Source organism: Lissotriton vulgaris, chromosome 10 (assembly GCF_964263255.1).
Source record: "Lissotriton vulgaris chromosome 10, aLisVul1.2, whole genome shotgun sequence".
NCBI classification, from domain to species: Eukaryota; Metazoa; Chordata; class Amphibia; order Caudata; family Salamandridae; genus Lissotriton; species Lissotriton vulgaris.
Window position 1 is genome coordinate 896,690,605 of NC_141698.1, and position 26,860 is coordinate 896,717,464.

A 26,860-nucleotide genomic window follows, 5' to 3' on the forward strand; every position below is an offset into this window, starting at 1 on the left:
GGTTTAAATGTTGTAGATCGTGTAAAGCTTGCCGCAACAGCACCAACTGCAAAGAGATAATTGTGCCAAGTACTGGAAGGGTGTTCTCAATACAAAAAAATCTAAATTGCAACACCATGTACTGTGTATATCTACTTATCTGTCCATGTGATAAGTGGTATATAGGAAGTACCACACTTAGGGCAAAAGAGAGAGTGCTGCAGCACCTAAGGGCAATTCGGAACCATAATGTACAATACCCTGTGGCCAGGCATTTTTTTTGAACACCATTTCCAAAATGAAAATCTGCTCAGAATGGTGGTGCTGGACAAGATAGATCTAGGAGTGCGTGGTGGAGACAGAACAACATGCCTTAGAAAGATGGAATCAAGGTATATTATTGATTTCGAAACCACGTTCCCTCAGGGTCTGAATAATCATGAAGAACTGTCTGTACACCTTGAACAATAAGAGAACAATGTAAATTGGAGAGAAATGTAAATATGAGAGAGCTTGAAATATAATATAATATATATAATAAATATAATATACCTTCAGAAATACTTAGCTGCTAAATGTAAGTCGTCTTTTTTAAAACAATTTTCCATGTTTTAATTCACAGAATTTGTTTGTATAATACTGGACTTTGGAACATTAACGCACAAGACTGTCGATTATAACCAAAACTAATGTGACATGTTGGAAATCATTTTTGGAGAATCAACATAGAACTGGGATGGAAAAGTCTGGAGACAATTAACTGTGGAATTCACTGCAAGTACATATTAAGAACCTTCATAACCTATGGCCTTGCCCACTTGGGCTGGATCTTACAATTATACATTGAAAGACACTGAAATAACTTTATGAAACGACATGAACAAATTACAAGTCTACTTTGCAAGCTGCCACCTTGTAAATAACGTTTTTTTGTGGGAATTGATTGTTTTGCACAGGCAGATTATTTTTACGATTATTTTGTAAAGACTATGCCCACTTGGGCTCAATTCCAGTTCTCCCTAAAGAGCCTAGTAGGCGACATGTAGGAGGGAAATGGCATGAGCAAAGTACAAGTCTACTAAATCTTGCAAACTGTTATGTCGAATATGTTATTCTGAATGGTTCGAATATTCTGAGTATATCATGTCATTCCAACAATATCACATGCCGAAAAATTTAAATTCTATTATTCTCAAAAAATTTAAATCCTATTATTCTCATTTCACACGTGACGTTATACTAAATGGTTTATTTATTTTGGTTAATACTGTGAACTGAATCGGACATGAATGTTGCTAATTCCCGTTCCAAAATGTCCCCCACACTTTGCACTATTGGTGATTCTGGAGTAGTCCTACCTCTATAATGAGGGTTAGACAATGTAAAAGGACTGTGTTTTAGAAACCTCAGCAAACGTGAGCAAGCCGTGAGGTGAAACGCGTTGTTTGTTTTTGCTGCCAATAAACTTCCACAGCACAGCAAACTCCTGGTGTGTAGTCTACGTACTTTTTTGAAAAGGAGAACGTGGTGAGAAATATTATATATATATATATATATATATATATATATATATATATATATATATATATATATATATATATATATATATATATATATATATAGGGTGCCACTTGAGTGCGTTCCATGCAAGTGGCACCCCTTTTTTCATATATATATTACCTACTGGCGGTCGCCAGTAGGTAGTTATAGTTAGGATTTTTTTCAATGTTAAATCTCAAAATTCTATTTGGAATAACTTTGGCGCCGGTTGACGAATCTGCCTGAAAATTTCCTGAAAATGGCCTCGCGGTGCCCCGGTCCTTCCCTGCAAGTTTGGGGGGGATATGTCAAGCGGGGGCCGAGATAAAAGGGGGGTCCCAAAACGCGTTTTCTCCATGTTAATTTCCATAGGGCGGTCGATTTCACTTTTAGCCCGAACGGCTGAATGGATTTACACCAAACTTGGCAAAATTGTAGGGACTGGTAGCCCGATGTGCCTTTGCTATGTCTCAAGATATGTGCTCCAGTGGATTTTGAGTAATTTAGGTTCAAAAAAATATATATATCTATAGCCGCGCCCCGGTACGCGCACCGGTACGCGCACCGGGCACGCCACGCGACTTGCGTATGGAAAACTGATTGGCTCTCGGGTGTCTGTAAACATTCTAAACAGTCCGGAGCGGCCGCCATCTTGTGTCTCAGTAGGATCGAGACACAAGAGGTGGCTAAAACAAAGGGGGAATTGACCATAATGGGGCAGAGTAGACCCCCCCTTGACCCCCTAGGTTTGATGTGGGGGCCATAAAAGGGCGGAGGGAGCGTCTGGTACGCGCACCGGGGAGCGTACCATGGAGAAAAAGAATGACAGTTTTAAAAAAAAGTAGCTGTTTAAAAAAAAAATCTTTTTGTTGTTTTTTTATATATATATATATATATATACATACACATACATATATATAAATGCATATGCATATATATGCATATATGTGTATATGTGTGTGTGTAGAGAGGTAGAGAGGTAGAGGTGCAGAGGTAGAGAGGTAGAATTAGAGAGGTAGCGGTAGAGAGGTAGGGACTAGTAGAGAGAAGTAGAGAGAGGTAGAGAGTAGAGAGTGAGTGTTAGAGAGTAGAGAGTGAGTAGTAGAGAGTAGTAGAGAGCAGTAGAGAGAGTAGAAGAGAGTGAATAGTAGAGAGTAGTAGAGTGAATAGTAGTGAGTAGTAGAGAGTAGTAGAGAGTGAGTAGTAGAGAGTGAGTAGTAGAGAGTAAGTAGTAGAGTGAGTAGTAGAGAGCAGTAGAGAGTAGTAAAGAGTGAGTAGTAGAGAGTAGTAGAGAGTGAGTAGTAGAGAGTGAGTAGCAGAGAGAATAGTAGAGAGTAGTAGAGAGTGAGTAGTAGAGACTAGTAGAGAGAGTAGTAGAGAGTGAGTAGTAGAGAGTAGTAGAGAGTGAGTAGTAGAATGAGTAGTAGAGAGTGAGTAGTAGAGAGAGAGTAGTAGAGAGTGAGTAGTAGAGAGTAGTAGAGAGTGAGAAGTAGAGAGTGAGTAGTAGAGAGTAGTAGTGAGTAGTAAAGTGAGTAGTAGAGAGAGAGTAGTAGAGAGTAAGTAGTAGAGAGTAGTAGATAGTGAGTAGTAGGGAGTAGTGATTAGCGAGTAGTAGTGAGTGAGTAGTAGAGAGAGAGTAGTAGAGAGTAGTAGAGAGTGAGTAGCAGAGAGAATAGTAGAGAGTAGTAGAGAGTGAGTAGTAGAGACTAGTAGAGAGAGTAGTAGAGAGTGAGTAGTAGAGAGTAGTAGAGAGTGGGTAGTAGAATGAGTAGTAGAGAGTGAGTAGTAGAGAGTAGTAGAGAGCAGTAGAGAGAGTAGCAGAGAGTGAGTAGTAGAGAGTAGTAGAGTGAATAGTAGAGTGAGTAGTAGAGAGTAGTAGAGAGTGAGTAGTAGGGAGTAGTGAGTAGCGAGTAGTAGGGAGTGAGTAGTAGAGAGAGAGTAGTAGAGTAGTAGAGAGTAGTGGAGAATATTCCAACGTTTGGCACAGCACCACTTGCACAATGAGTCCAATCAAATCATATCACTTAGAGTCCTTATTGAAGCTCTGAATCTTGGTGTATATTCAAATGCTTTTATTTTCCTTAAGTTTATGTACCACAGCCAGACGAAACGTTTTGTTCTGTACAACAGAACTTCTTCAGGGCGTTCTTATTTCCTTCAAGTTATGTCGGTATCCTGTTGTCATATAACTAGATATTTCTTCCAAATGTTAGACGAGACGTAAGTACATTGTTATTCAAAGTGACTAGGTATCAATTTTACCCACACAATTCGGGCAGACTTGAGTAATTTATAGCATCCTCAAAGTCAGTCTTTCAAAAATTCAAAAGTATAGGACATGATAATCCAAATCCAAATGTTTCTCAAGAAAAGTCATTTTCAATCGTTCGGAATATCGGTGTTTGGGCAGATATGACCCAGGGACCCCCAGTATGCAAGGGGAATTAGTCCTCCCTCTGCAAACGCACCAGTGGCCTGCATTGCAGAGAGGTGTAAAAAGGGTGTGGCCTCATTACACCTCTCTGCAATGCAGCCCCCTGGCGCATACTGGAGGCTCCTGGTGGGCTAGTTGGCCCCCAGGGACCCCCAGTATGCAAGGGGAATTAGTTCCCCCTCTGCAAACGCGGCAGGGGGCTCGTTGCTTAGAGGTATAACAAGGGGCATAGCCTCATTACACCTCTGCAATGCAGACCCCTGGCGCATACTGGAGGTTCCAGGTGGGCTAGTTGGCCCCCAGGGGCCCCCAGTATGCAAGGAGAATTAGTTCCCTCTCTTCAAACATGCACGGGGGCTGCGTTGCAGAGAGGTGTAAAAAGGGTCGTGGCTTCATTACACCTCTCTGCAATGCAGTCCCCTGGCGCATACTGGAGATTCCTGGTGGGCTTTCAGGTCTTATATAGCTAGGAATTACCATTAAAAAAACCTTTGAAAATCACTGAAAAAACCATAGGTTTCACACCAGTTATAGTTAGGAATTAGCATTTAAAAAACCTATTAAATTCACTGAAAAAAACCATAGGTTTCACACCAGTTATAGTTAGCTGGAAATTTTACTGACATAAAACCATTGAAATTCCCACGTTATAGTTAGTTGGACTCACTATAACTTGCGCGCCTGCAATGCACTGCTGATGACGTCACATATTACATCACTCATGACATGGTCAGTGACATCACTCATGACATCACTGATGACACCATCCTTGTGACAGAGTGACAGACCTCCTTTCAGTGTAATGTAAGCCTTGAAACACATATTCAAAAATAGAAACTAAAATTTTCAAAAAAATAGCGATACCCATACCAGTTTCAACAACCAATTCAGTAATTCCACCATCTAGATACACATCCACTCATTCACCAACAGTTCTATATAGTCACTCATACATATACTCACTCATCATATGTAGTGATACACCTATACATCCTGTTGCACACCGACATTCATCCAAAAGTTACTCACACACATAATCACACATGCAAATAAACTATTGAACATCCATTTATTTGCATATACAGCTATACACACACTACCACCTTACTTCTAAGGAAACTTACATATACTTACTCTCTTAAACAATGACTTATAGAAACACATACTTATTTAAACAAGAACTCTTTCAATCTCTCACTCTCACATATACTCACTCATATACATCAATACTCACATATACTAGATTAAAACATATGTAGTTACTGATAAAGACACTAGTGAGACAGTCATTCACTCACTAACACACACATATACACACTCATCCACCCATACAGTCCTGCACATATGCTGTCTTCAAAACACATACAGTGAGTCAGTCATTGATGCATCTATGTGCTAAGTAACACCCCCACCAAACCATACAGACACTCATACTGATACTAAAAAAAACATCTAATAACCCATATACACACACATGTAGCTACTCACCAACCCATGCAGCCACTTATACACAAAGTGAAACACTGATACATATATTTAAATATTTAAACATTACTCGCTAATATATGTATTCACTAAGATACACTTAATAAGCCAGTTAACCAATCATTTTTTTTTAAAACATCCATTTAGACACTTATTTAAACATTTATTCTTCCATCGACCTTTACATATACATATATAAAACATATTTATTTTTCAGAAAGACACACATTCACTGAATGGTGTCATCAGTGATGTCATGAGTGATGTCACTGACCATGTCATGAGTGATGTAATATGTGACGTCATCAGCAGTGCATTGCAGGCGCGCAAGTTATAGTGAGTCCAACTAACTATAACGTGGGAATTTCAATGGTTTTATGTCAGTAAAATTTCCAGCTAACTATAACTGGTGTGAAACCTATGGTTTTTTTCAGTGAATATATATATTTATATATATATATATATATATATATATATATATATATATATATATATATTCAAACAACGAAGGTTACCCCATGTGGAAGAGCCTCAAAGGTAGGTAGTTAAATTGTCTTTATTTTCATCAGCCCACTGGGGTGTTTTAACATATTGAACATCGTGTGCAGCAGGACGGACTCACTAGAGTTTGGTATTGAACATTGCAACTACAAATACCAGAAGGCCACCGGAGTGGCTACGCCCACTGGGGGAGGTGTTTGTTGAACTTAAAAGGTTGCATATCCGACACTGCAGCATACGTCATGAACCAATGATTAAGGGTCGAGAGGTCCCGAAACGCGTCTGGTCGAACTTTTGATGGCATTCTTGTTTGAAACTGCATGCAGCCTTCATGAATAAAGACAATTTAACTACCTACCTTTGAGGCTCTTCCACATGGGGTAACCTTCGTTGTTTGAAGAAAAAAAAAAAATATATATATATATATATATATATATATATATATATGATACACACTCGTCTCCAAACAACCAGCGTACCAGTAGTCATCAGGTGTCACCGGTCGAAAAGCGAAAGTTGACCCAGGCTGAGGTGAAGAAATATTTTTTTATTTAAATTTTCAGAATCGCCGCCAGCATAACGTTTCGGCCTTCTCAGAGGCCTTGATCACATGACGTTAGGAGAGGGACACAGGTTTTTTAAAGTACAAGTGCCGAAAATGTTAAAACATGATTGGAGGGTTTCAGTACAAGGTGATAGACATAGTAACCAGCCTTCAAATGTATTGCACGATCATAATCGGTTGTACATAGAGACAAAGGCATTATTTCTGGGGGAGCAAGGATTTCACAACATTTTGTAAAATCAAATTTAGACACCCCTATCTACATAAAATGCAGTCAATTTCGGGAAACGAAAGAGAAAAACCACACATTGCTGCATAAAATTACAAAATCTGTGATAACTCTTCATAACGTTCCTGCTAGCATTGCCAACACCAATGTCTATGTACAATCAAATTAATAGCACCCAAGTGGGTAATTTATATTGACCGTGTAACTGTATGCCAATCACCTACAATCTAATGTTTGTTGTATATCAATCACATTGGGGTAAAACATCCCCCAAACCAAAAAAAAACCAATTATATGCTATACAAGTAAAAAAATGTGTAACAGAAAAAAGGTGTAAATAAGAAAAAGAGTGATGTTAAAAAACCCCTATTTACAAATAGATTTGAGGTATATTTTCATGATTCCATATATTCTTGACCACCATGGGATAACCGTCACACTGAGCAAGCATGTAATTTACAGTTGAAAAAACTCAAGTTATGACAAGTGTCCCAGCCTTAACCCTTCCTAGCACTGGAGTTCTTAGATTACGGGGACAGATCACATTCGTCAGGGTACAACCAGGAATAAGGGCTAAATGTTATCATGTAAGCCGAGGGAACGGAAGCACGGGGCAAGTTATAAATGTGTATAGAAATCAACGTCTTGTATTGAGACCCATAGGGGACCTGGTATCCAGATCCAGAATATATCTGGTTTCCAGGGCCCGTAACATTGCTTCCCTATTACCACCCCTACGTAAGGGTGGAATTGCATCAATGGCAAAGTATCTCAGAAGATGACTCTGTTTTCCATGAAGTTCTTTGAAGTGGCGTGCCAACGGATAAGAGGCATCCTCGGTATTAATTGCCCTTATGTGCTGGAGAATCCTTTTGTGCACCTGCAACTTGGAACTACCCACATATTGCAGGGCACAGGGACACTCCAGCACATAAACCGTATACTCTGACTTACACGTGAGCTGTTTGGTAATTAGCCGGGGGGTATCAGAAAAAGGAGTCATATATTGAGTTTTATTGACACCATGTTGGCAGGCTTTACAGGATGAGCACTTTTTGAAGCCCTTAATAGCTTTAAACCAAGGGGTCACGGTGACCACTTCAGGGCTAGATTTGACTAATGATTCTCTCAGTGAGAACGCCCTTTTACATGAAAAACTGGGCTTTAAAGGCATCAAATGACCAATAGTGGGATCATTGTTGACCAAATTCCAGTTTTTGAAAACGATTTTGCGTATAGCCTGGAATTGCTGATTAAAAGTCAACACCAATCTAATTGGTTGATCACTGCTGTCGGTTTCCTGTCTTCTACTCTGCCGGGTTTACAATGCATCTTTTCTTGTCAAAGTATTAACTTTTCTGATTGCAGAATTGATAGTATTCAAAGAATACCCTTGGGCTACAAACCGCCCCTTGCTGTCCTCCTGTGCTTGTCTACACTGTTCTTCTGTACTGCAAATGCGTCTGATTCGCAGCATCTCCCCGTAGGGGATGCTGCGAATCAGGTGTGCAGGATGATGACTCCTAGCGTGGAGAATAGTATTCCCTGCAGTTGGTTTACGGAACAGTGTAGTTTGGAATTTGTCATTTTTGATCAGCACCTGAACATCCAAGAAACACACACTCTCCTGACTCATGTGGTGAGTGAATTCCAAGTTGAATGCATTGATGTTGAGTTGCCTAATGAAATCTAAAGCTTCTGTCTCGGTACCGCGCCAAATCAAAAAAATATCGTCAATGTAGCGATACCATTGAACAATCTGTTCTGCTACGATCAGGTGGTGCGTTCCCAAGAGGACCTGTCTCTCCCAGTAGCCCATGTGCAGACAGGCATAACTGGGAGAAAAACTGGCCCCCATGGCCACACCCCTGATCTGTTGGAAAAATTGGTTGTTAAACTGAAAATAGTTGTTGTTCAAACAGAAAGAGGTCATTGACATCAGCATTCTATTGTGTTCCGCATACTGTACAGGTCTATTATCCAAGTAAAATTGCATAGCCCTTAAACCATCACAGTGTCTGATACTGGTGTAAAGTGATGAAACATCAAGTGTGATTAGCCAGTACCCAGTTTGCCATTTCACAGATTCTAATTGTCTTAAAAAGTCACTTGAGTCTTGCACATATGACGGTAGAGCAATACCAAAGTCTTGGAGAAAAAAATCAATGTACTTGGTGACATTTTCTAGTAACCCATTTATGGCAGAGATGATCGGTCTGCCAGGAGGTTTGTGGGAATCCTTATGAATTTTAGGGATTAAATAGAACACAGGCATAACCGGAAAGTCTTGTTTCAGAAATTTGAGTTCATCAAGACTTAAGAGGCCCACACTCTTCCAACTCAAGAGTAGGCTCCCCAATTCATTTTGTGCCTGTCTTATGCCAGTAAGTTCGCATCGTTTATAACATGAGGTATCCAATAATTGTGAATATGCCTCTTCCAAGTATAAAGTCCGTGGCCATAGCACGACATTGCCCCGCTTGTCGGCCTGGCGGACAATGATCGAATTGTCGGCTTGTATCTTCCTGACCAGATTGTTGTACTTGTTGTTGTAGATGCTGTTTTTTCGTTTTGTCTTTAAAATTGACACATGTAACTTTTTAATCCCTGCAACAGTAAGGTCATGGAAAATGTCAAGATTGTCGTGAACGGTCAATGGTGTGAACGTAGACCTTGGTTTGAATTTCGTCAGCCCAGGTGCGGTGGTTATCACAGGTTCATCCTGTGATGCTGAAGATGCCCCTTCATTTCTTAAGGCAATTAGATCCTGGAGTAGGTTAGCATCCCCGGCTACAGCTCCCTGCGTTGGTAGGCCTCGTGGAATAATCCGTGGGTTCAATGGGGGACGGCTGTTTAGGAAATGTTTTTTAAGCTTGAGTTTACGGATGAATTTAAACAACTCAATTCTTGTTTGCGCATAGTTGAAATTGTTGGCTGGACAGTAGGAAAGACCTAGAGATAAGATTTCGACATCAGACTTATTAAGTACCATTGGAGTGAGATTAATCACCGTTGGACCTCCCGGCTGTTGTACTTGTGTTATGTCTGTGTCACTTAATTTCGTTTGTTCCATCTCTTCTTGCTTTTTGTTACAACTTTCTTTTTCGTTGTTAGTTGCTCGCCTTCGGGCTGCTTTGCGCCTCTGGTATCGTATATATATATCCCCTGGAAACTCAAACCACTTCCTGATTCCTCACACTGCGGATTAGGCGAGGAAAGAGACACAGACCTCCGTAGTTTCTTCTGGGCAAAGATGTTATTTATTTAGAGAGACCCAACACAATATGTACACACACACACACGCAGGAATCTATTTAGATATTTATTTTAAAAACTTGAGTTCAGGGAAAGTAATAGTTAAATTCATGAAATCAAAATATCCTAGAAATGTCCTGGTTATGTTTAGCTCCGCACAAAAAAATGCACTCCTTGTGACCTCACCCTTGGTGTAACAGATGGCTTTACAAATTACATAAAGGACCTCACCAATGACATGATGTCATAAATAAATGAAACAATTGTGAATACAATATGATCTTTTTATATAGAAGTTGTAATTTAAAGATGAGGTAAGGAGTCCTATTAATTATTGTTAATATTAATAAATACAATGTCGATTTACCCCATGATATATGTACGCATAATAAAAAACTTGTATCGGCGTGGTTGACTTCACCCGATATGACATCCCCCTCAACACAGAGTCAAAAATACCTGGTGAGGCTGACTCTGCAAACTAAGCCCGAAGCAACTGATTGACAGATTAAAAGTGGGGGACATGTAACCCTTAGACAAATATGCGAACAGGAAAGCCCAGATCGATCCCACATATAGGCTGCAACACCACAATGGTCTCAGGAGATTGGCCGACCAATAAAAGAAGATTTGGCCACGGGTGGGGGGTGGAATGTTACGAAACCCCCATAAAGTCAGATGCCACTCTAAGTTAGGAACACTCAGCAAAACAGAACACAGCACGCACACTGCATGCAGTGATCATGTGTTCCCCATGTTGGACATCTGGACACGGACCCACTAGCTCCGCATTGTGTCCATGCAGGGTGGAGACCCTTTTGCATTTCTTAGCAAATAACCAGAATTATGACTATGACCAGATTCCTGTTCTAAAAAGAATACACAAACTGCTGTATTACACTTTGTGAAATGAACAAAAAGATGGCCAAAACTAATGTACTTTGAGACAGTCTTCAGGCCCCGACTGTTTTGCCTGCTCTCCCGGCTGCTACGTTTAATTAAAACAACTATTCCTGTTTTTTGCCAAAAGCCTCTTGTCTTTCATTTTTTCAAGGTAAATTCATATTCAAGAAACATTTTGATGAGCCACATAGGAGAGATTGGTTCTTCGAACCCAACTGCAGCTGAAGGAACAGTACCTCGCACAAACGGATTTACATCTACACAGCAAGAGCGGTGAGCAGATGACCAAACTGATTGAAAGTTCTGCTGAATCCAAGGGGGCGAAAGTCTGTCCTGAAGCTGCCATCAATGGGTAAGAGACTACATCTGATCCTTAGTTCCAGCATTTGGCTTATGGCAAACAGGACAGGAGATTCCCTTTCTTTGATAGAATGCTAGGAAAGGTGAGAGTTATATTGGTAGCTGAGACCACTGGGCTTGACACAGAGGGTACGCTTGTCTCTGGGTGTGATACAGGGACCAATTTGACCTCTGAGCGAGACACAGAGAGTACCCTTGTCTCTTGGTGTGATACAGGGCTGCTTGGACCACTGGGCATGACACAGAGGGAATGAATAGGCTCTGGGAGTGATAAAGAGCCAGCATCTCAATCTTACTTTTTTTAGTCTAAAGGGGTTTTCTTAGTGCTATCAGTTTCTTAACTCTAGTAGTATCACACACAGTCGGTACTCATGATCCCTGGGTGTGGCATATGGTGTAATTCGGACATTAGGAAAAAATTGGACCTTGGAGAGTAAGTTGCAGCTTGTGCTTGGCCAAGGAGGGCTTGGAGTTGTTGAGTTGCTCCTTCTTCACTACGTAAATTGTTGCTATGCTTGTCCCCCCAACTGACACTGACAGACTATTGGGCTCACTTAGTTTCATGTACTGCACAGAGCCTCCCCTCATCATTGAGCTGCATGGGCTAGAAGCAGTAGATGGTCATCATTTTTTCCTCTGTCATTTTTTCTTCAATTTTCATTGTGGTTTTCAATTGCTGCATGTTTTCCACATATTGTGGTGCTGATAAAATTATTGCGAACTGTGTTTTATATTAAATGTTATGTACAGTTAACGATTCTATGTGTGGATGAATAAGTAATCATTTGTTTACATCTTGCGAGTCTGCTGCTAAAAGTACAGTTCATAAATTTTTAGAGTCAACCAATGTACTTTGTTACAGGTTGTTATTTTCTCTATGTGTTGTTTTATGTATTGTGAAAGTTTGTTTTTATGCATCCTGGTCCTAAAAGTAGTCATTGCCGGTATAATCCCTTGCATATATTTTCCCCATGATCAGGGTAATATTTAAGTTTGTTATAAACAACTGTTACATAAGAAGTGTACTAGCCCTTAAAAAGTTCCCAAACCATCATAGAGTCACTGTTAAACCATAAGCAAACTAGGTACCAAACGCAGGCTATAAGCTAGATAAATTCTACCATTAAGGGCACACACACATTAATATGCATGCATTCCCCTGGTTAGAGGGGGGAAAGTTCGACAGCAACAGACATGGACACACATTTGGACCAAGTACATAGGGGAGAAGAAGCATAGAAGAGAGGCACTGTTAGAACTTTAGGCCATCCTTGAGGTGGCTCTGACCTACTATTCTGCCCCAGACACCGCAAGCAAGGCGTCCGCACCTCCCCCACCATACACAGGCACAGAGGTACTCTCTCTAATACCGGCCATCCCTGCCATTCCTGCAGTGGTTTAAACAAATCTGCTAGTTGAGGGGGCTGAAGGGCCCCCCCACCGGGCAGCAAGCCACTAGATCTAGGGTAGTGAAGTTGCCAGCTCAGCAAACTCAGGTGATTCTGGCCTCATCAGAGTTCCATGCAAGAATTCCCCACAGTTTGACGCACCCCATCCATCAAATGCAACCAATCAAGCCCCAGCAGCACAGGGATCATACCCTCCAACCTCTCCAGTCGAACACTCTCAGGTAAATGGGAGGTTCACAGCGGTACTGTATAGCGACACCACGAGTGGATGGGGGGTCCTACCCTCCGGGGTCCGAATTGTGGGGGGGAGCCGCAAGGTATACTCCTCAAGGGCATGTTCAGGCAGTGGAAGAAATGACAGAAGAGAGCTAAAGGAGATGTTCCTACCAAGGAGAACGGCGCGCAGCACCAAGCAAAGAATGCATCCTAAGGGGGAGTTGTAAGATAGGCGCGGGTTGACGATGGAGAGAAAAGGAGCTATAGACTGGAAAGCACAGAGGGAGAGCAGAGGGACTCAGCCTCCCCCGGAGGAGAGCCGAGCTAGATCCTGGGTTCCGCATGACGAGGAGCCTGTAATAGAATCAGAAGGGAGACCCTCATTGGGAACAGAAATGCCACTAGATCATCAGCATGGAGGGCAAATCAAGAAATAAAACAACAGGGTAGGCTAGCCCAAACTCAATTAAGACATAGGAAAAGCAGAATGGCACCTCTGTGCATGCAGGAGGAGAGCAGCGAGAAGGATGTCTGCCGCTACCCCTGAACGCACCGGTCAAAAAGCTGACCCCTAGAGAGATAGTGTTGGGAGAAGGCGGTGAGGTCTTTGCATGACCATTCTGCCACCTGCTAGTCCAATGGACCAAAAAGGAGGGCAAGTTTGACAGACCCTGGCCGGAGGTGGGATCCTTTGAACCAGAGGACATGGCCATAGCGGAAGACTGCATTCAGCATGCAGGGGAAGATCTGAGATGGAACTTTCCCTACATTCAGGAATTCCTGAGAAGATAGGTGTGCTATGGTGGAGAAAAGCCAGCGGAGCGGCTCCATGCCAAAATATGCCCACCAAGGACCATGTATGTGCCATAGGCTCAGTTGGACAAAGAAGGGCTCAAGACCAAACTGCCCTCATTGATGGACGGGGCGGAAAAATGTATCTCAAATTTTGAGAAACACACAGAAGGGACAAACCTAGAAATAGGCGATGTCAAGAGTCTGCTCAGCAGCCTCATCAGGAAGCAGACTAACACAGTGTTTCCCGAACCCGCATCCCAGCTGTCATGCTGACCAACCCTCAGCATGACGGGCCGCATTCAATTAATTTAGACACCAGATATGGATTGCCCTGGGGGAAATTTTCTGTGACCTTCCAGATGTAGGAGGATTGATGGCAGAAAGCATGAAGCCTGGGGAAACCGTGACAAACTTCTTAGACAGAATGAGTAAGCGATGGGTGACAGGAGACAGGACAGTCACGGACTCACAAAGGCTACATTCTTCTACCAGATTCTTAAAAAGGGACTGCCCACCAAAATACAGCATGGGCTGGATAGCGTACTAGGATTAGACACCAAACCTTGGCAGGAAGTACAGGTACACATATTGCACTATTACAGAAAAAAGCATTAAAAGGACAGGGAAAAGCAGTAGCAAGCCCAATGACACCCCGCTAAGCTGCTCCAATTGAAATGATAAACCGCCCTTTAGGGGGCCACGTTGGCCGCAAGCATGCAAATGGCACCAGTCTTGAAGGGAGCTTTGCCACCTAACCAGAGGGTTTCTACCCCAGGTGGTTGGCCAAACACATGGAAACCAGAGCAATCCGGGAATCCAGTCCAGCAAGCATCGGGGTCACAGCCACGGCAGGAAGAGGAGACTGTCTGGGGAGGCACTGCTTTCACGCAGGCACCCAAATAAAAATACGTAGTAAAACCCAAAACAACAATATGACCCATCCACTTCACACCAATACCAGAAACTCACCACAACGATAGAAACTAGTGACCCAGCATTAGTAGAAAACTCAAGCCTTTACTTGCATTCAGGAAAACTCAGGGCTATGTTCGGTTGATCAGGAATCCGTACTAAACTCCATCATTTAGGTGCATGCAGGGAGCCTAGGCCCCACTCTGCTGCTAGTCCTCCAGGGCGGGGTTTGTTGGCCACGACCAGGGGGAGGGCAGTCTGACAAGGAGGCGGGCAGCTCCCGGCCAGCACATAAAAGCAATCACCCAGGCCCCCACATCCAAGTCCAAGAGAGATGGGTTCTGATCTCTGGATCTAAAGGACCCGATTCCCCAACAATTTTAGGCCTCCAACTAGTGGAGGCCCCCTTTTAGTTCCAAAACGAGGCAATGCTCTGAAGCTAGATTTTCCATTCAATTAGGATGAGGGGGTCCCCCATAGAACTCTATAGTCCACGCACAAGGAACCAACAATTTGACACCAAGTCAGCAGAGAGATTCACCAGGGCATTCAGCCATCTCAACTTGTTACTCGCAGTACAACAAGACCGAGCCGTGCACTTGACTCCAGTCGTAAGCAAGATATTTTGCTTCCTTCTATACCCGGAGGCTTCCAACATCCAAAGTCTGCTCATGGGATCACAACCCTCCAAAACAGCGAGAGTAGCATGTAAGAAGTTCCCGATCCGCACCGAGGATGGCAGACCCAAAGATCCTTGATCTGAGGGAGAGGGGAGGGGTGCCAGGAGGGAAAGGGCTTCTGTAAATAACCACTGCAACCCCCACACCAGGTACACAGATTCGCAGGTCACTGGAACCCAGCAGGTTGAAGTAAAGATCACAGGCACAAATATGGTGACAATCACATAGAGGTGCTGCAACATGCACCTCCAGACAACAAATGGCATCAGATTTCACGCGAAACATACATCGTCCAAGGGGGCAATAGGCCCAATCCCAGTCATTGCCACATCTGAATCACACAGGAACCACAGAGCAGCTTCTCAACCACCATCGGTATTCCTCAATACAATTAACACCACATGAGACCTTAGGAAGGCACCCATTGACCTGTAGGAAGCAGCCCAAAAGTAGTCAAAAAGCGTAGCTTCCAGAAATGGGGTTTGGTCAAGTCAAACAACTCCATTAGGGAAAACCACTTTACACGCCACGTGCAGGAATCAGAAGGGCATAGACGTGTCCTCAGGACATATTGCAATTTTGGCGGTTGAGGGAAATGGCAACACACCACCTTTCTTCCTCGCCATAGCCCACATTTTAGTTCAAAAGCAACCATCCAAATTGATAAAACTACACACACACCCACACAACAGGGAAAGTAGGGTATTAGAGGGCCGACAATGCCCATAAAATGATAGTTAGGTAAAAAGAGGCATCAACAATCATGAAGACTACCCTCACTAAAACACTCATCTCCGTCAAGGCAAGGTGGGGTGGGGAGGACCAAACCACCCACAAAATAAAATTCAGGCGACCCATGTCCAAAACTCACCAATTCCTAAAAATGACACCCAAACTAGGGTCCTCGATTCAATACCCTACCAAAACTTGTGTAAAATGGATGCACAGAAAAGCCCCAAAAAGGACAGGCACAGGAATTTCCGAAAAGTAAAGATGCATGTCTGTCTCTAACAAGCTGACCTACAACCCACAGCTCTTATCCAACAGGTCGGCAATCAAGCCAGAATTGCACCACCTTGATTGGGGCCCGCAGTCTATTTAGCAGCCACCTCCGAAGTTCCAATGAGACCCGAAGGTTCAAGCCAACAAAGACCATGAACTGTTTTTTACTGACATTTTTTACAAATAGACTCTTCACACTGTGCCAAGTACAAACACTCCTGGATGCTAGAAAGCTACAGATTACCTCTTTGGACGCCATCCCAATACCTGCAAATGTTCCAAAAGTTAAGTAATATTGCATCTTTGTACATCCTCTACTTAGCATGGATGTAGCCGCATCCATCCATAGCAAGAAATATGCCTAGTCACATCGAGCCTACATCAACATTTCTACAGTACTTGCATAAGTAACTTTCTCATCTCACACTGAACCAAATGCTAGTACTCCGGACACACTACACAGAGCGCTCCTACACAACACATGGTACCAACACATTACCACCGTGGGTGCCTAGACGTCGGCTAAGTCATGCTATTTCTTCTCGCTGATACCCCCCGTGGGTGCAGAAAGACTTTACTTATCCCAAAAACTAGTCCCTGAGAAAACAAAGTCTTTTCCACCTGTACTTATGTAGGAATAAGGCCAAAATACAACCCAGTAGAGTAGAACCCCAAAGAGTAGTGGTAAACATCACCTGGTATGGAACCAACCCCACAGTGTTACACCTTTTCATTGAGCCTAGTGACATTCAAACCGAGCTAGACAGGATGCGCATGTGGGGCACCTTAGGGAAGAACACTGTTTGGTCCAGAGATTTCCCAGAAAAGAAGTTCTTGAAGGTAGTAAGACCACTACACAAGTGCAGAAACGTATCCGCTCCCACCTCTGTCTGTGGTCCCAAGGTGGCCCTTGAGTATCTGGGTCAGTATTCCTTAATAACTAATAGAACCCTGACATGGAGTTCCAGTGCAGGGCCATTCACCTTGATATCAGGAGAAATTAGTTTAGAAGGGAAGCGGTGAATGGCAGCATAGATACTGAATGTCAGAAATACTGCAACACTGAGATAAATAGGTACACATTGGTAGAAGAGAAGGGGCAACTCCTAATTGTACGGAAACTTACACTGTATTCCTTGTGTTTCAGAGGCAAAGGAAGGATGCCGCTTGGCACCAATGTACATTGTGAAGCAATACTGCACGTACTAGATATGCCATGGGGCACAAATCCATGTTGATGTACTCATACTAGCAATGAAGGGAATTTGCCTACACCCATTTCAGGACCGAACTTGGTGGCCCCTGCACCCTCGTAACCATACACACCCCGACCCTGGTCAACTCTATCGCATCAGGCGTGAGAAAAAATACATGCTGATTACATTGGCTGGGCTCAGTACATTCTGGAAGAATTCAGATTGATTTCTAACACTCAAGTTAACGTCAGAGGGTCCATACCCTTCTTCACCTTGCAAAAGAAGGCGAACTCTCACTGGTTGCAAATAACCAGATGAGAGCTACTTAAAATGATTAACAATCAAGAGTTCGACCTAAATGCTATCAAGGAAGAACTAAGAGCCATCCACCTCATGGTGATGCAACATCAATATGTGTTAGATTTGATGACCGAGCTGGAGGGTGGGATGTGTGCCAAAATTAGTGCTTCCTGTTGTACTTTCATCCCCAGAAATGACCTAGAAAACGGTACACTGATTCATGCCATCCACCAACTATTACACCCTCAAGCTGACATGAAGGAGGGAGATGCACCTGGGCAGAACTGGTTTACAATCTTATTTTCCTGGATCCCCGCTGGTGACCAGATTGTGTCTGGCAGTCCACAAGTTATGTAGAATACAAGTAACTGGGGAATTAGTAATACACACCACAGAAACACAGCAAACCTCGAACAATGTGACTGTCATGAAGTATTGGGGTATAAGATGTAGTTGAAAATTCAACCGGAGGGGGGGATGTTAATATTGATAAATATGATGTCAAATAAAAAACATGATATATGTACGTATAATAATGAACTTGCATCGATGTTGTTGAATTCACCCGAAAGGACATCCCCTTCAACCCAGAGTCAGAAATACATGGACAGGTAGGCCCTGCAACCTAGACCCGAAGCAACTGATTGACAGGCCACAGGTGGGGTGGCACATAACCCTTAGACAAACACGGAAACAGGAAACCCAGATCGATCCCACAGGTAGGCAGCAACATCACAAGGGTCTCGGGAGATTCCCACCCCTAAGTTAGGAATACTCAGCCAATCAGAACACAGCATGCACACTACATACAGTGGTCACGCACTACCAAGGTAGACATCTGGACAAGTACCATTAGCTCCGCATTGGGTCCAAGCAGGGTCAAGACCCACCTGTGTTTCTTATCAAGTAATCAGATGTATGAATCGTAACTAGGCCCAGATTCCTGTTCTACAAAAAAATGCAGACAATGATTTATTACATTTTGGGAAACGTATAAATAAACGGCCAAAACCAAAGTGCTTTAAGACAGTCTTCAGACCCCAACTCTCTTGCCTGCTCTCCTTGCCGCTAAATTTAATTAAAGCAACTGTTCCTTTTTTGCCAAACGAAGCTTTCATTTTTTCCAAGGTAAATTCATATGAGAGCAAGATTAAGAATTTTGTGATGTCATAAGCATTTGCAGTTATTGTGTGAGTGATAGTTTGCTTGGATGGAATGTAAGCAACGGTTTTCAGAGCTCACCTTAAAGGTTTAGAGATTCTAAACATGTATTAAGTTGGTATGACTGAAAGTAACCAGAAATTCACTTTAACAGTGTTTTTTCAGTACATTTCTGCTTTTTATGATATACTACATCCTGAAATCCCGGCACTGGAATAACTTACTACCGGCTTGGAAAATCATGCAATCATGGAAAATCATGCATATTTATTAAACGAATCCAAAGTTCCCAGCAAAGGAACACTTTTTTGGTTTGCATGAAACACAAAATAACAAAAAGTAAGCTACACTAGGTAAGTGTCTTCCGTGTGGGGTACAGATCTGTGATATTATCCCGAAGCTGTCAGCAAATTACTGATTTTTGACACTCCCCTCTCCTCTCCTTTACGGTTATCCCTTCTGCTAGCATCTGCAGGAAATGTTTTTCCTGCACTTGGCTTAACTTGCTAACAGCCTGCTGAATTACAAGCAGATTCATTAAACAGTACCACAGTGATTAGCATATAAACATTTTATTGCCCCTCCCTCAGGTTTTACCTAGCCCACACAACCTTCTTGGATTTTCACCAAACTTGATTTACTCATGCAAGTATATGAGTATGTGGTTTATTTCCCCCTTTAAAAGAATCTGCACAAATCTTAAAATACCAGGGGTAATCCAGACAAGCTGTCTGCCAAGTTTTGTCAAAATTCATCAAACAGTAGTAAAGGTGAAGGCAAATAAAATAAAAACTTTATAACTGTAACACCAATTCCAAGAGTCCTGAACGAATTTATACAAAACCAAGAAAAGTCACTCCTTGGAGTAAATAAAGTTTTATTGTCATGCTATGCTTAGTGTAATTAAGTTCAAAGTATTGTACCTATAAAGGAGAGCAAAGATAGCTTAGGAAGTTAAAATGTGAAACACTATTTTTTTAGCCCTTTCATTTTTACCTCCAGCACAAAACTTGCCATGCTGAACCAAAACCAGATACAACTATTTTTTGAAAGGGTTGAGCAGATTCGTCTAATGCCACCAAAGTTATTACCAAATAAAAAACTGGCTTTTCAAAGGAAAATCTGGTCTTGCCATAGCTACAGTGTCTCTATTGCCAACTCTGAACTAAAATCCATAAATTATACTCAGGTTTCTGATTGGCCCATTCATAGTTATGTCAGCTAGTAGTGCTGGTCCTTAGGAACAGAGGCAGGCGCTGTTTTGGAAAAATAAGAATAATAAATTCAAACACTCAAACCAATGCAAGACTAAACAAGCATGACCACAATACAACACACCACAGCAACTCAAACTATCAACACAAAACATGAATTCAACACAACTCTGCCATATACTAATAGTACAACATACAAGAGAATACCACACACCAATAAAACACAGCTTAACATCACAATACAATACCATGAATGGCACAATAAAACAACACTATGCCGCAATACCAAACATTAGATATAACACAACTGGATAACAATAGAACACAATAACAATAGTGCATGACAAGCTTGATTGGTTAGTGAGGAGCCCAAACTTACTTTGTTCACATTTTTTTAGTTCATAAATCATGACAGATTTCAATTTGAATTATCTTTATGGAAAAATATTTTAAAAGGACTTAGCTTTGCTTCACAATTCTACGTACTCCATTTTCTAAAACTATTTCCAATATACAATAATAGCTTTAATCTCACAAAAGCAAAGATACTACATGTGAATGTTCAAATTCATTCAAATCCCATGGAATAATTCTTGTAGAATAAGTACAGCCACATCAAACACGTGTTTCATAGCAAAACAACCGCTTCTTCAGGGCTCATATACAATATGATGTAGTTATAGGATACCAACAATAGACTTCCAACGGATCTCGTAATCAGATACTCATATTGGAATGCCTCTAACCCTTTAATGTATTACAGTCCTAACAGCTTCACTTACAAATGGTCTTCCAAAATTAATATCTAATGAGTTAAATTGTCACCATGTTCTGCTACTTTCCTTCAGTTCATATTATAACTGTTAATTGGGCCTTAGATCCGCGCACATCGTCGTCCCTTGTGAACTCCCTTCAGCAGAGCAAAATTAATGCATGGCAACCCAAAATAAAAAACACAGCTAAACAACACAATCACGCACGACATCACAATACAATAATGCAACAAAATATCACAGCAGAACATCACAACACATAGTATGTCAACAGCAAAATACATTGTAACAACACATCAGTACAGCATCACAGCAATATTACAAGATAAAAATACAATCTACAAAACAGAACAGTACAAACTAGTCAACAATGCAACTCTAACAGCAACAAATGACACTACAACAGACACACTTTAACAGAAACACAGCACAACATCCAAAACAGCATAACAACACATCTACTAACTTTCCAACACTCACCCAGCTCTAACAACATTTGACTTTGTTAGAGGTGGACATTTATGTTGCAGGTGCTATGATGATGCTATTTACAGTGTAAGCATTTTGACACCGAAAATGCATATTGTGGGTTTTCATGCAGGAACTATAAGCTACACTTTTTGGGTACATAGTGTACGTCTATGGACTCCTTGTAAGGCTACAGTGCTCATACAGCCCACAGCCTCTGGGCTATGTAAATATTGCGACATTTCTCAGGGTCCACAGATGTATACTGTGCAGCTCAACTGAGGTCCATAGGTATACATAGGTATGCATAAATATCTTAAATTTCACTCACCAGATCCCTGAAATGCAAGATTCCAGGGGAGTATCTATTGATAGTTCAATCAGTAGAATGGCACTGAAGCTCAGCGGTATGAATGGCCCCTTGCACAGAAATCATGGCTTTATTTTACCACTCAACTGGGAATGTAGGGCGACAATCTTCCTTGCTTGCGTTGGGGACCTTGGTGTCCTTAGCCTTACATGCACAAAGCAAAGTGATACAATGTTTAACTCTACTCTCTCACCTGACCACATTGGGATGTTCAAAGGTTTCTAGATGTCTTAGCACGGCCACCTCACGGATAGTGGACAGCGGCATTCCCTCCTCGCCAGTCTGTACGCGCACCTGCTTCAGCGCCACAAAGCGGCCTCCGTTCTTGAGATCACGAGCCTTGAAGACTTTGCCATAAGCACCTTCCCCAATCTCTGCAACACATTCATACTGCTGGTCAGCTAGGCTGCCCTTCTCCATTGCTGGTCCGCAGAGGGGCCCGGTCTCCTGAGTGTCCAAGGGTGCGTCTGGAGCCTCAGCAGTGGGCACCCTCGACTCACACGGAGTGCATCTCAATACCCTTTGCTTATTTCGATGGACGCCGCATCACCCACAAGGGATGAAGACTCATGTTCTACCTCTGTCAGATCTGTGGAAGAAAACACAAATATCATTATGTAATCTTGGACTTTAAGAGAGAAGTCATGTTTAATGTTTTTATTCATATATCCAGACATGTTTTGTATAGGGTACTTCTACCGAGCAGGCAGGATTTCTTTATTGCAGGTTCAAACTCTGCCTTTTCACTCAAATATTAAACATGCTGGATTGCTCCCAAGGGCTTGCTCCTACTAGCAGGCCACTAGAAGCACCTTCAACCGGTCCTGTTTATTTTCAGACAACTCTACTTAGCATGTTCGGGCGAGTGGACCTAGACGGTACATAAAATAGACAAATTACAATTTCCAGCAAATTCCCAGCAACTGCCTAAAAGACCAGGAAAGGAGGAAGGCGATCCTCATATCATGGCAGCAAGACAATTGTGGGGAGCTCTAGCTCAACAAAATACTTTGCTACTTATTTCCTTTGTACGTGACATGTTGGGGTACAGAGAGTGAGGAACGTGCGTCCTTTGGAAACACAGCTAGTACATTTTGTGCAGTGTAAAGTGGTCTCTTGATAGCTAACACATTCACGATTCACCCACTGTCCAGTTTATTGTCAACTGCGCATTGCATGCTGGGATTTACCAGTTTGCCGCTGGCTCAAGCAAAGCTACAACCCCAAAGCCGAGACTGGTTATCGTGTCAAACGTGACTTGGGGGAGGAGGGAGACACGGAGTGGCAACCCGTGTATGTATCAGCAATTGCAAACGAAACGTGAAACTACTTGTCCCAGTGTCCAAAGTGCTGATGGCTACAAAGCCTGGGCTAGTTGACTGACTAACTGTCTAAGGTGTGACTAAGTGTAATTTGGCGATTACGTCAAAGGAAAATAATTCCTCCTTGCATAAATAAGGCGAACAATATATCGTGGTCTTATGTTCTGCGTTGTTGTAGTTTAGAAGGGGATCAACACAACTACAACTACCAGGATGCAAACATATTCCAAGATTGCACCCACTCGTGTTCATTGGCGCACGAAAGAAAACAAAATGAAATGATCGTCCTTTGCGACGTGTGTATACGTTTGTGTTGCGAGACAATGCGATGAGAAATGCACGCGGTGTAGCAACCAGCGTCGTTGCCTTAACACGTGGTGAGCGAGCGGCTGGGGTTTTCTGGTGGGTGTGAGGCGCTGCTCGGGTATTGTAAAAGGAGCGAGAGTTGTTTCAGCAGTTGTCCAGCCTGTGTTACAGTTATCAAGTGACAAGAAGCGAAATTGGGGCGAAAATGCAAGCAAGCGAACCAGTTGCATCGCCTCGGCGTCCTTGCCACGTGCTGGAGCTGGATGGAGGCGCTGCAAGAAACTCCATAGCTTCAAGGCGTTTTATTTTAGGAAGGAATAATTTTACCCAATAACTAAAGCTGTTTTGGCAACTTTTTCCAAAGAATACTATTACTTTCAAGGGTAAAAAAAATACAAATTACTTATTTTTCCCTTTAATGCATCTGCAAAGGAACACAAGTCCCAGGGAACAATGAACCGTAAAAATACACCGCGCAGGTTCATCCTTTCATCCACAAGCATAGCAAAAACCGGCCCCTCGCCTCCGGGTAACTTCACGTGGACACAAGAGGTTACTTACTGGCCACTCCTTGAGAAGCACCACCGGCACAGGTCGCAAACTAGCGGACCGCTTTCACCCAGATCCGACAATGGAACGAGATACCTGACCTGAGCCAATGGGAACACTGCCCCACTTAAACAGCCACCCTAAAAGTATTACACAGGGGTTATAAGTTGATTTTTTTTCTTTAAAATTAGGTTGCACGCGGCCAGGAACGGAGCACACAGGTAGGTAAGACCGTGCGGACCGCACAGCTCTCCGTGCAGAAATTCACCTTCCTCCTGCTGTCACTTTAACATTTCTTTCGCTTTTTTTATTTTCATGGCTCAAAAAATGTCCGTTTCAAGGTTCTCTGTGACGGTTGCAGTACAACGCGTGCCCACGCGCCCCACGGGTTCCCAGAGGAAGCCGTCCTGATATCCGCTCTCTCGCCCCTTGAGCCGAGTACCTTTCTCTCTGGCTTCGCAGGAGAGAGCGGCGACCCTGCCTCTCGCTCTCCCTCACTCACTCTCTCTCTCTTACTTACGCTGTTTCTTTCCCACGCTGGCTGAATGTGACTTGACCCCCGCATCAAAAAAAGTTTGACACAGAGCTCGAACATTTCCGCATTCCTCGCTGACTACAAAGGCTCGAGCCGCCCGCCGCCGCCTCCTGCTCTGTGTCTGTGCTCGGTCCTAGCACTCAATGCAGTCTTTCTTGGGCTTCTGCCGAGAGAGGGAAGGAAGGCAGCCCCTGAAGGGTCCCCAGGCCCAGACGCTGCTGCGCTGGAGTCTGACCTGCTCTGCCTGCACACGGGGGTGTCCACGGCTCCTGTGCCAAGCGGTAGGCGCTGCCTCGGGGAAGTTATTAGGCTGTGGTTTTTACATTCAACCATGGCAGTTTAAGAATAATAAACTGTGAATGTGGCAACATAAACACACCTTCCTGCCTTTTAAACTTCTGACTATTATAGATGCATCTTATAATACAGCATCTTTAGAGGTTTGGTCTGTTTAAGTAGGAACTAATGTATGTTTCCTATGAGAGCTAATTGGTCAGATGCATTATAAAAGTTACAAGCAATAAACAATGCAGAGTTTCACAAGCTCTCAACCGACCTGATCCCTTCCTGGAAAGACCAGCACCAAAATCAAGACTGCAGAGTGTGTAACTACAAACACGAATCCCTAGCTCCTATCTCTGTGCATGTCCGAAGTTATTAAAAGAAAGAAAAACACTTTTGAAGGAAACATTTATTATTATGACCATACGAACATGCAGAGAAGCTGTAATCACCTGGTTAGGTGGTCTTCGATTCCTCTGGTCTGTAGGGGATAATATTTATAAATATGTATCTAAAGGCATTGGGTCATGTTCCAGAAGATAAGCAATCCGTCTAAGACACTGTTTTTATGATGAAGATGGATTTTATGATGAGGACAATTGTCAGGGTTGCAGCACTTTATGGACAATATAATCTGGTCTTGATTTAACTGAGTGTAGAACAAGGACCAAAGATGCTTAGTAATGTTTTTCATAGGACGTTTTAAATAATGTAAATGAAAGTATATGGTGCAATGGTTTTAACCGCTTCGCTGCGGCAGTAAGTCCCCCGTGGTGCTGTGGAATTCCACGCATGCGCAGTTCGGACGGCCCAGCTGTCCTCCGCACACGCCCAGGGGGCCATCCGACGCACGAAAGAGGTTAAAAGACCAAACTTTTGAATACATTTGACAGAGAGTGAAAAACATCTTTGCACTGTCTTGAACTCAAGTCGTGTTTCCTATTTTATTTTAAGCCGTGCAAGGGATAAGGAATACACTATATAAATACTATTACAATGTCATACCACATAATTTATTTAATTGTCTTACTGGAATGTTAATAAACTAAGCGCCATAACCAATACCACCTCCACTATAAATGTGATAAATCCAAATATCACCAATGGCACCACAAATACCACCACCAAAAATATGACCTTTGTTAATACTCTTACCACCACCAACGTAACCACCAAAAAAACTTCCAGCAGCACCACCCCCATTAATACCACCACCAATTACTATGCAAACTCTGTATACCTGGGCATGCCCACCTATCTGTTTAAACGGTTACAGATGGCACAAAACCAGGCGGCCAGACTGATCCTGCATCAACCCAGGTGGCAGCCTGCTACCCCTCTGTTGAGGTCACTTCACTGGCTCCCAATCGTTCAACGCTGTGCCTTCAAGGTGGGCTGCCTCATCTTCAAATCGTTGCATGGTAACAATCCTAAATTCATCAACACCTTAATATCCAGACACACCCCGGCCCGAAACCTCCGCTCTGCACACCTCTCACTTCTCACCACTCCCATCTTTAGACGCGTCCGTCAAGGCGGCTGCAGATTTGCCACTCTTGCTCCTAGACTATGGAACACCTTTCCGTTGAAAATCCGCTCCTGTACCAAGGTAATGCACTTTAGGAGGTCCCTCAAGACATGGCTATTTGCACAAGCTTATAACTAGAGCTAGTCCATTTACAATCTCTTAGCCTTCATAGCGCCATGAAACCTCCTGGTGTACGTGCGCTTTATAAATTATTTTTAACATTAACATTAACACACCACCCCCAAGTCCACAACATCGCTGATAGCAAATCACCAACAGAACCTCATTACCACCAATACCACTAATACCAACTATACCCCCACCCAACACCTTCACCTATGCCAGTACTAATCCTAATGCGAGTAAAACTGCCAATGTCATCACCATCCGTACCACCACTCCCAAGCACTGGCAAAGCTGAGTTTGCATGCATTGTTTTGTTAAAGACAGTTGTTGCTTGAATATAAATTTACCTTGAAAAAATGAAAGACGAGGCGTTTGCCAAACAGAAACAGTTGGTTTAATTAAATGCAGCGGCCGGGAGAGCTGGCAACAGAGTCAGGATCTGAAGACTGTCTCAAAGTGCATTTCT

At 42.7% G+C, this 26,860-nt stretch overlaps 1 protein-coding gene across 4 annotated transcripts in view; it reads right to left on the reverse strand.

Moving 5' to 3' along the window:
• CDK6 (cyclin dependent kinase 6) overlaps positions 1–24,516 on the reverse strand; it is a 460,135-nt gene extending 435,619 nt beyond the window's left edge. Inside the window, exons 1-2 of one of the 4 annotated variants that reach the window (XM_086941870.1) lie at positions 24,444–24,516; positions 21,940–22,335 (exon numbers count right to left, since the gene is read on the reverse strand). In XM_086941870.1, coding sequence (XP_086797996.1) covers positions 21,940–22,166 — 227 coding nt within the window. In that variant the 5' untranslated portion in view covers positions 22,167–22,335; positions 24,444–24,516. Of the gene's footprint in view, positions 1–21,939; positions 22,336–23,935; positions 24,322–24,443 lie in introns of those variants that run through there. The other 3 variants (XM_086941872.1, XM_086941871.1, XM_086941873.1) reach the window with 3 other exon arrangements.
• Positions 24,517–26,860: the final 2,344 nt, after the last annotated feature.